This window comes from Brassica napus, unplaced genomic scaffold (assembly GCF_020379485.1).
Source record: "Brassica napus cultivar Da-Ae unplaced genomic scaffold, Da-Ae ScsIHWf_122;HRSCAF=219, whole genome shotgun sequence".
Lineage (NCBI taxonomy): Eukaryota > Viridiplantae > Streptophyta > Magnoliopsida > Brassicales > Brassicaceae > Brassica > Brassica napus.
The window spans coordinates 16,206-26,554 of NW_026014652.1; the positions used below are offsets into that span (position 1 = coordinate 16,206).

Consider the following 10,349-nt stretch of genomic DNA (forward strand, 5'->3'; position numbering starts at 1 on the left):
ATTGATGGACAGCCACAGACGTCCTATGTGTGCTGACTGACACAGTCGGACACAGACGTACACACACGAACAGCCATGGACGTCCTGTGTGTGCTGGCGGACACCCACGGACATCCTGTGTGTACTGAATAGACAGCCCACGTGGGCCAAAATCACCCAAACAGTCCACGGGAAGGGCCAGCGTGCTGAGTTCATGGACCAACGTGCTGATATGTGTACCGATGGACATCCATGGAAGTCTTGTGTGTGCTGATGGACACAGACGGACACACACGGACAGCCACAAACGTCCTGTGTGTGCTGGCGGACACCCACAGCCGTCCTTTGTGTATTGAACAGACAGCCCACGTGGGCCAAAATCACCCAAACAGTCCACGGGAAGGGTCAGCGTGCTGAGTCCAAGGACCAACGTGCTGATATGTGTACTGATGGACAGCCACGGACGTCCTGTGTGTGCTGACGGACACACACGGACACACACGGACAGCCACGTACGTTCTGTGTATGCTGAAGGACAGCCGCGGACGTCCTGTGTGTGCTGACGGACACACAGACGTCCTGTGTGTACTGAACAGACCGCCCACGTGGGCCAAAATAACCCGAACAGTCCATAGGAAGGGCCAGCGTGCTGAGTCCAAGGACCAGCGTGCTGATATGTATACTGATGGACAACCACAGAAGTCATGTGTGTGCTGAGTCCAAGGACCAACGTGCTGATATGTGTACTGATAGACAGCCACAGACGTCCTGTGTGTGCTGACGGACACACTCGGACAGCCACAGATGTCCTTTGTGTGCTGGCGGACACCCACGGATGTCCTGTGGGAAGGGTCAGCGTGCTGAGTCCAAGGACCAACGTGCTGATATGTGTACTGATAGACAGCCACAGACGTCCTGTGTGTGCTGACGGACACACACGGACACACATGGACAGCCACGGACGTCCGCAGCGTGGTGAGGGACACACACGGACGTCCTGTGTGTGCTGACAGACACCCATGGATGTCCTGTGTGTACTGAACAGACAGCCCACGTGGGCCAAAATCACCCGAACAGTCCATGGGAAGGGCCAGCGTGCTGAGTCCAAGGATCAGCGTTCTGATATGTGTACTGATGGACAGCCACAGATGTCCTGTGTGTGTGCTGACGGACACACACGGACACACACAGACAGCCACAGACGTCCTGCATGTACTGACGGACAGGCACGGACAGCCACGGACGTCCTGTGTGTGCTGTTGGACACCAACTGTTGTAGGCACGGGTCGGAGGGTCGAACGGACGGACGGACGGACTGACTGATGGCCGTTCCGCGGTTCAGTCTTGCCTCGGATGGATGGTACTGGCCGGCTTATCTCTTGCTTGTGTTCGAACCTGAAACAGATAGGAATCCTTTAGTGAGTTTTCAACAGGAACAAGAACAGAAACTAGATATGATTCTTTTGGTTTTTATGGAATTGGTTGAATGAAATCTAAAAACAAAAGATAGAGAAAGGAGAAGATTGGCGGATGGGATCTGCTGCTGGACGTATGTCTCTCTCAGCAAGATGCCTAGGTCGGACAGGAAGATAGGTATGGATCCGGCTCTTGCTGGACGTATGTCTCTCTCAAGATTCGGACAAGGAATGGAATGGATCGAAGGACGCCACAAAGAACAATGGATCGGCTCTTTGATATGTCACACGGCTGCTCTCAATGTTTCACACAACTGAAAGACTTAGGGTTTCCTTGCTAAAGCAAAAACGATTTTTCATAAAAAGACTTAGCCGAAAAGTTGGCAGCTACAAGGGTTTAAATAGATGTTCCTTACTGGACTTAAAGATTAAAAAGGCCTAGACAAATGGCCAAAGTCTTAACCGAAATAAAAATAAAGAAAACAATAGACCGGTCGCGGTTTGAGATGTCCGGATCAGAACTCATAGTATGCTTGCTTGTTGCCTCATTAAAACCTTTCGGGAAAACCCAGTGGGACAAAACCTCGATAAGGAAAAAGAGTACAACACATACTACTCCTTCTGATGGTCGGCTATATCTCTGAACCGGAAGCAAGTTGGTTGGATGGATTGAGTATGAAGGTGGAAATGGTCAGGCCGGCTTCATTCTGGCCGATGGAGGAGAACTGGCTCGAATGGACAGGGTCTGGAACCTCTAGTGGTTCACCGGTGTCTTCCAGCTTCAAGTCAGACAACTCCTGGATCAATAGTTGCTTGAACCCGGTTTGTTCCTGTGCAAGCAACTCCTGGACAGCTTTGGCAAATCCAGCTCTTATAACTCTTGAACCGGACCTTGTGGTAGGGCCTTTGCGGATAATGGGAACCTCAGTCGTGGGTACTACAACATCCCCTCCCTCTTGAACAGGTTCTGTCCTCAGAACATCTCCATCATCTGCAATATAAGGAGACAAATCAGATACATTGAACGTTCGGGAAACTTGGAACTCACCTGGCAGTTCTAGCCGGTAGGCATTGTCATTGATCCGATCGAGCACTCGGAATGGTCCATCTCCCCGTGGGGATAATTTGCTCTTCCTCTCTTCCGGAAACCGTTCTGGCCTCATGTGGAGCCACACCCAGTCGCCTGGCTGGAAGATAACTTCTGTGCGCCCCTTGTTGAGCTTAATCCGGTTCCTTTCAGCCTTCTTCTCCAAAGTCTCCTTGACTTGCCGGTGCATGTTCTTTACAAACTCAGCCTTTTTGTCACCACTCTGGCTGACTTGCATGGCTGGGGGCAATGCGGCTAGGTCCATGGGCGTCTCTGGTCTAAAGCCGTACACGATCTCAAAAGGGGAGAGGTTAGTAATAGAGTGCCTTGCATGGTTATAAGCAAACTCAATGAAAGGCAAACAACTCAGCCAGTTTTTAAGATTCTTACCCACCGTAGCCCTCAATAACTGAGAGAGTGTACGGTTTACTACCTCGGTCTGTCCATCAGTCTGTGGATGGCAAGTGGTCGAGAAAAGGAGCTTGGTTCCAAGCTTTTTCCACAATGTCCTCCAGAAGTGGCTGAGAAATTTTGTGTCTCGGTCGGACACGATGGTACGAGGCACTCCATGTAAACGCACCACTTCCTTGAAGAAGAGATCAGCGGTTTGGCTTGCGTCATTGGTTTTGGAACACGGAATGAAGTGTGCCATCTTGGAGAACCTGTCCACTACAACAAAAATAGAATCCTTGTGTTCTATCTTGGGCAAGCCCAGCACAAAGTCCATAGACAGATCGACCCACGGTGCAATAGGAATAGGTAAAGGCATGTGTAAACCATAAGGATGCGACCTGGATTTGGTTTTGAGACAGACAGTGCACTTGGAGCAAAGGCTCTCGACGTAGCGCCTCATCCGGGGCCAATAGAAGTGGTCGGACAGGACACTCAGAGTTTTGTCCCGATCGAAATGCCCCATCAATCCACCCCCATGAGCTTCTCTGGTCAGTAAATCTCGCATGGAACCATGAGGGATACACAGGCGTTTCTCCTTGAAGAGGAATCCGTCCTGCTGATAAATGGACCCATGGCTCCCTTAGCCGTGTTACTGTAAAGCTCAGAAAAATCAGGGTCAGTTTCATAAGATATTTTGAGTTGCTCAAAACCCATGATCTTAGCCTCCATGGTGGTAATGAGTGTGTGGCGCCGGGATAGGGCGTCGGCCACTATGTTGTCCTTTCCCTTCTTGTACTTGATCACATAAGGAAAGGTTTCCACGAACTCCAGCCACCTAGCATGCCTCTTCTTAAGTGTGGTCTGGCCCCTCAAATGCTTAAGAGTCTCATGATCTGTATGAATAATAAACTCTTTAGACAAAAGATAATGTTGCCAAGTTTCAAGCGACCTTACTAGAGCATATAGCTCTTTATCATAGGTGGGGTAATTGAGGGCGGCTCCACTCAATTTCTCACTGAAAAAGGCCACTGGCCGTCCTCCTTGGGTCAGCACGGCTCCTATTCCTGTCCCTGAAGCATCACACTCAATCTCAAAAGGTTTATCAAAGTTAGGAAGAGTTAGAACCGGTGCATGTGTCAAGCTATATTTAAGCCTGTTGAAAGACTCCTCTTGGGCAGGGCCCCAAGCAAAGGTTACATTTTTCTTGATCACGGAGGTCATTGGGGCGGCAATGGTACTGAAGTCCTTCACAAATCGTCGATAGAAACTGGCCAGTCCATGGAAGCTGCGGATATGTCCGATCGTGGTTGGAGTCGGCCAGTCTTGTATCGCCTTGATCTTCTCTTCATCAACCTTCAGTCCCTGTGAACTCACAACAAAGCCTAAAAATACCAATTGATCAGTGCAGAATACACATTTCTTAAGGTTAGCATAAAGGCCTTCTTGCCTTAAGGCTTTCAAAACCTGTTCTAGGTGCCCCATGTGTTCAGTTAAAGACCTGCTGTAAATCAAGATATCATCAAAGTATACAACCACGAATTTACCAATGTAAGGTCGGAGGACCTCATTCATGAGTCTCATGAAGGTGCTAGGGGCGTTGGTAAGGCCAAACGGCATCACCAGCCACTCGTATAGACCTTGCTTGGTCTTGAAGGCGGTTTTCCACTCATCTCCTTCCTTCATGCGGACTTGATGGTATCCACTCCTGAGATCAATCTTAGAAAACACAACAGACCCACTCAGTTCATCCAACATATCATCTAATCTAGGTATAGGGTACCGATATTTGATGGTTATGTTGTTGATGGCTCGGCAGTCCACACACATGCGCCATGACCCATCTTTCTTAGGCACTAGTAGGACCGGGACTGCACAGGGGCTAAGGCTCTCGCGGATGTAGCCTTTGTCCATGAGATCTTGGACCTGCCGTTCCAGCTCCTTAGCTTCCTCAGGGTTGACACGGTAAGCGGCTCGGTTTGGTAGTGGCGCGCCGGGTACAAGATCGATATGATGTTCTATGCCACGGATAGGGGGCAAACCGGCAGGGATCTCGTCAGGGAAGACATCCTTGTAACGTCCCATGAGGTCTTGTACTACGTCCGGTACTTCAGGAGCTTCTAAACCTGCAAAACAACCTTCCTTAAAGATCATTAGTAGCACCTGTGTCTCACGTTGTAATGATTTAAGCACTTGTCCAGAAGTCATGTAAAGGTTAGTGTTACTTACCTGGCCGGACTGCGTCATTGCCTTCTGCATATCATGAACTTCTTGAGGGCTGAGAGGTGCTAGGCTGTGCTTCTTGTTGTTGTGGACGAAACTGTAGATGTTGGTGCGGCCATGGTGAAGTGTCTCCTTGTCAAACTGCCATGGCCTTCCGAGAAGTATATGGCCGGCTTGCATGGGCACAACATCACACTTGACCTGGTCGTGGTACTTGCCAATACTGAAGGACACAACAACTTGTTCGGCAATCTTGAGCTCAGTCTCATCATTGAGCCATTTGAGACGGTATGGTCGAGGATGGGCAGTTTTGATCAACCCTAGCTTATCAACAAGATACTTGCTAGCCACGTTAGTACAAGATCCGCCATCTATGATCAAACTACATACCTTGTGATCAACACTACATCTGGTGTAAGACCCGAACCTGACCCTTAGGTCCCACTAGGTCCGTGCCTTACCTAAACCATGTTTCTAAGTTCCATCAGTTTTAAAGTTCCATATTCACTAAGTCATTTTCGAAATCTTGAGGTTCATTCAATCAATGCACGACCAGATAGACAAGAGAAAACATTCATTGTATAAATATAAACATGTGATCCATACAATCAGTCAGTTGCACAATAGGCTAAGTCATAAGTCATAATACAATACTATCCCATAACCCACACATCCATCCACAGCTAAGTCCTCACGGTTCCTTGGCCTTGCCACGGTCCTGGTCCGATCCTGAAACCACAACACACACACAACACAACAACATAAGTACATAACAAACCGATACCCTAGTAAGCTCATCTAACATTGCATGGTTTGGTTCCCTTAAACTAAGTTCTCTAAGCTAACCGATCAGTCAACAAAGCACTCGGCCATACTCAGGACATCAACTAAGACATCCCAAACAACCATTTAACACACGGCCAGACTGATCCAATGTGATCTAACCCATCAATCACACTGAACCACAAACGACCAAGGCTAAATCCCATTTCTGGCCATTTTTAATACATCTCCAAAAACTAAATAAAATTCATGACAATTACTGATAATTCCCAACTAAGAAGAATCCACAATCAGATTAGACAGAACCGGCCTCCTTCACCTAGAACTCGGCCAAATTCCACTAAACCGGCCATAACTGACCACCATCAAATCGGACTGATAAATCCAATTAGAAACCATGATAATTCATGATAAATCATCACTAAGAACAATCCATGGTCGGATCCCAATAATCCCTTCAGGAACTATGAGATCTCAACACACCAGCCCAACCAAGGCCATGGAGGGTTTCTGGGTACCGACCAAGACCATGGCTCAGTCAGAACGTGTCTGAATCATCCAACACATTCAGAACATAGAAGAGATGAAGTAGAATAGTAAGGGAAAAGGAAGAGATGGGTCTGGTCCAACCAATCCGACCACAGCCTACACGGAATTCCACCGCGGCCATGGTAGGATGGTTCGGTCCATCCCACTCACCTTGGGCGTGCGCTCAGGAGTGCTCAAGCCCTTCTCCAGATCCTTCTCCTTGCCTCTGGTTGCCATCACCAAATGCTCTCCTCTTCCCACAGACCAACTTCTGGTCGGAGTCCGATCACCACCACCCACAGTCTCGGTTTGGCCGGCCTTCTTCTCTCTTTCTCTCTTTCTTTCTGTCACGATTTTGGCAGAGTTTTCCCTAAGGAATTTGATGCCATTTTCGACACCCAAGTGTCTGTATTTATAGAGAAAGGTCGGCCAATAACTGCCTGGGCGGACAGTTGCAACCGGTTGGAAGGGAAAAGACACAAACTGCCCAATTCCCACCTTTTCGCCCATCAACCGTCCAACTGCTCCCTTTGGCGTGTGGGCTGTCTGGAAATAGGCCCAATGCCTCAATCTGCATCCCAAGTACATCCACCAAGACCCACGGACCCAATAAAGACCCATAGGCCCTTAGTGGTTCAGCCACCACCCAGCCGGACCCTTGACCGCCCATGGACCGGCAACACTGGCCCGGACCATAACACTCCACCCAGCTGAGTTGAGCTGAGTGCCAGCTTCCCCAGCTGAGGGAGCTAGTGATCCAGCTACTGGAGCTGACCCAAGCTAGTGTGAGCTACACTAAGCTTGTCCTAGCTGACTGAGCTGCTTCCCATCATCGTCCAGCTGCCTTAGAACTCATCCAGCTCTTATTTCCTTGTCTCCATCCGATTCTGGTCAAGTCTCAGCATACTGATGCACTTAACCATCCATTCCAGCCATGATACGCTTGTCTTTAGGTCTTACGACCTGACTAGCACGTCTCCCCGTACCATGGCTGTGCCCGAAGGCTCTATCTAGAATCAGGGACATGACAAGTCTCCCCCACTTGAGATGGATTCGTCCTCGAATCCAAGTCTAGACTTGTCTCCATCATAAACTGACCATACCACTCTGGATAGTCAGCTTTCATTCTCATCTCGGTTTCCCAAGTGACTTGTTCTTGCCCACTGCATTCCCACACGACTTTGACCATTTGAATGGTCTTGTTCCTCATTGCTTTTTCCATCCTGTCTACAATCCGAACCGGCCTTGTCTCCAAGGTGAGGTTCGTGCCTAGATCAGATGGAATTTCCGGTATCACAATGTCTTGATCTGAAAGACATTTTCTCAATTGAGACACATGGAATACATTATGAAATGCTTCCATCTCAGTTGGTAGGTTAAGCTTGTAAGCCACCGAACCAACTCTCTCAATGATCCGGAATGGACCCAAGTACCTTGGATCCAACTTCCCTCGGCCAGAAACCCTTTTCCGACCTCTGAAAGTAATCATCTTGAGGTAGACCATGTCGTCCACCTCAAACTCAACATGTTTCCTTCTCTTATCCGCATAAGACTTGTGACGGTCCTGTGCCTCCTTCATCTTGTCACGGATGAACTTAATCTTCTCCGTGGTCTCCTCCACTATCTCAGGTCCTATCATGCTGCGCTCCCCCACTTGGGTCCAGCATAATGGTGTCCTGCAGGGCCGTCCGTACAAAGCTTCGTAGGGCGACATCCCAATACTGGTATGGAAGCTGTTGTTGTAAGCAAACTCTACCAATGGCAAGTGTCTTTCCCAGGAATTTCCCCAGTCCAAGACACAAGCCCTTAACATGTCTTCCAACGTCTGGATGGTTCTTTCAGACTGACCATCCGTTTGGGGGTGATAGGCTGTGCTCATGTGCACTCTTGTTCCCAAGGCCTTTTGGAAAGCCTTCCAGAAATAAGAAGTGAACCGAGGGTCCCTATCCGACACAATACTGGCTGGTACACCATGCAGGCGTACCACCTGATCCATGTAAATCTGTACCAAGGGCTCCACACCATCAGTCTTCTTGATTGGTATGAACAGAGCTGACTTGGTCAGACGATCCACCACTACCCAAACCGAATCCTTTCTATTCCTGGTCATGGGAAAACCTGACACAAAGTCCATGGTGATGTGATCCCACTTCCATTCTGGAATAGGTAGATTCTGGAGTAATCCACTGGGTACTTGGTGCTCAGCCTTGACGAGTTGGCAAGTAGGACACTTAGCCACCCACTCGGCCACATCCGTCTTCATACGGATCCAATGATAGTACCTCTTGATATCCTTGTACATCTTGTTCAGTCCCGGGTGCACAGAGAACTTAGACTTATGAGACTGACTCATAATCTCTTCCTTTAGTTCCCTTACATTCGGAACACTGATCCTCCCATGGACCAAAATCGTACCATCACTCGCAACCTGGTACTCGGTTTTATCATTCAGAGCAACCTTCTGGAGGTTCTCATCCAAGCTTTGTGCTTGCCTGATCCTGGTAAGGAGATCAGCCTGGTTCACTGCTTCTAAACCCAACGGCTCGTCCTCGCTGGCCAGTGTGTTTAAATGCAATGTCCTAACCATCCCTTCCAGCACCTCTGCTTCCCTCTCGGCTGATACCTCAGCTCTCCTACGGCTTAAGGCATCGGCCACTAGGTTTGCTTTACCTGGATGGTAAGCAATATCCAGATCATAATCGGCCACGAACTCCATCCATCTCCTTTGCCTCAAATTCAACTCAGGTTGAGTGAATATATACTTGAGACTCTTGTGGTCGGTCAAAATCTGAACCTTGGCACCATACAAGTATGATCGCCATATCTTGAGGGCGAACACCACTGCGGCCATCTCAAGGTCGTGGGTTGGATAGTTCCCCTCATGCTTCCTCAACTGCCTAGAGGCATAAGCGATGACCTTCCCATGTTGGGTTAATACACATCCTAATCCGGTTATGGAGGCGTCTGTGTAAACCACATATGGTTGGTCTGCCTCTGGCAACACCAATACCGGTGCACTTGTCAACATGTGCTTAAGTGCAGAGAAACATTCCTCACATTTCTCAGACCATACAAACCTCACGTCTTTCCCAGTCAGTTGTGTCATAGGTTGAGCCAAGCTGGCAAACCCCTTGACAAACTTCCTGTAATAACCGGCCAGACCTAGAAAGCTCCTGACTTCAGTTGCACTCTTAGGTCTAGGCCATTCTTGTATGGCCTTAATCTTTTCCGGGTCCACGGAGACACCTTGGTCGGATACAATGTGACCCAGGAACCCAACACTTCTTTGCCAAAAACTGCACTTGCTCAATTTGGCATAGAGCTGTTGTTCCCTCAATCGTCCCAACACTGCTCTTAGATGTCTCTCATGATCCTCTTTGGTCTTGGAGTAGACCAAGATATCATCAATGAAGATGATTACAAACTCATCCAGGAAATCCCTGAATATGCTGTTCATCATCTTCATGAAAGCTGCTGGTGCATTGGTTAATCCAAATGGCATGACCACAAACTCATAGTGGCCATACCTGGTTCGGAAGGCTGTCTTCCTTACATCATTTGGTTCAATGGGAATCTGATGATACCCTGAAGCCAAATCGATTTTAGAAAACCATTTTGCACCCTTGAGCTGATCCAACAACTCATCTATCCGAGGCAATGGGTACTTGTTCTTCACAGTCACCCGGTTTAACCCTCGATAGTCAATACACAATCTGAAGCTACCATCCTTCTTCTTCACAAAGAGGACTGGTGCTCCCCAGGGTGACACACTAGGCCGTATGAAACCCTTATCCAGCAACTCTTCAAGTTGCTTCTTAAGCTCGGCCATCTCGGCAGGAGCCATTCTGTAGGGACTTTTGGATAATGGGGCCGTCCCTGGTTCGAGTTCTATTATGAATGGATCCAACCTATCAGGGGGAATGCCCTGTAGCGCCCTAAACACA

The 10,349-nt window shown here is 48.6% G+C and overlaps 1 protein-coding gene across 1 annotated transcript; it reads right to left on the bottom strand.

Annotated features, from left to right (window-relative positions):
- Positions 1–1,733: 1,733 nt before the first annotated feature.
- Positions 1,734–9,865, bottom strand: LOC125596542. The gene is made up of 7 exons (XM_048771615.1): positions 9,213–9,865; positions 8,706–9,128; positions 7,831–8,174; positions 7,509–7,713; positions 4,419–5,521; positions 2,915–4,256; positions 1,734–2,776 (listed from the first exon to the last, which is right to left on the bottom strand). The coding sequence occupies exons 1-6, from the start codon at positions 9,863–9,865 to the stop codon at positions 3,424–3,426; spliced, it is 3,561 nt and encodes a 1,186-aa protein (XP_048627572.1). The 3' UTR covers positions 1,734–2,776; positions 2,915–3,423.
- Between the last annotated feature and the right edge of the window lie 484 nt (positions 9,866–10,349).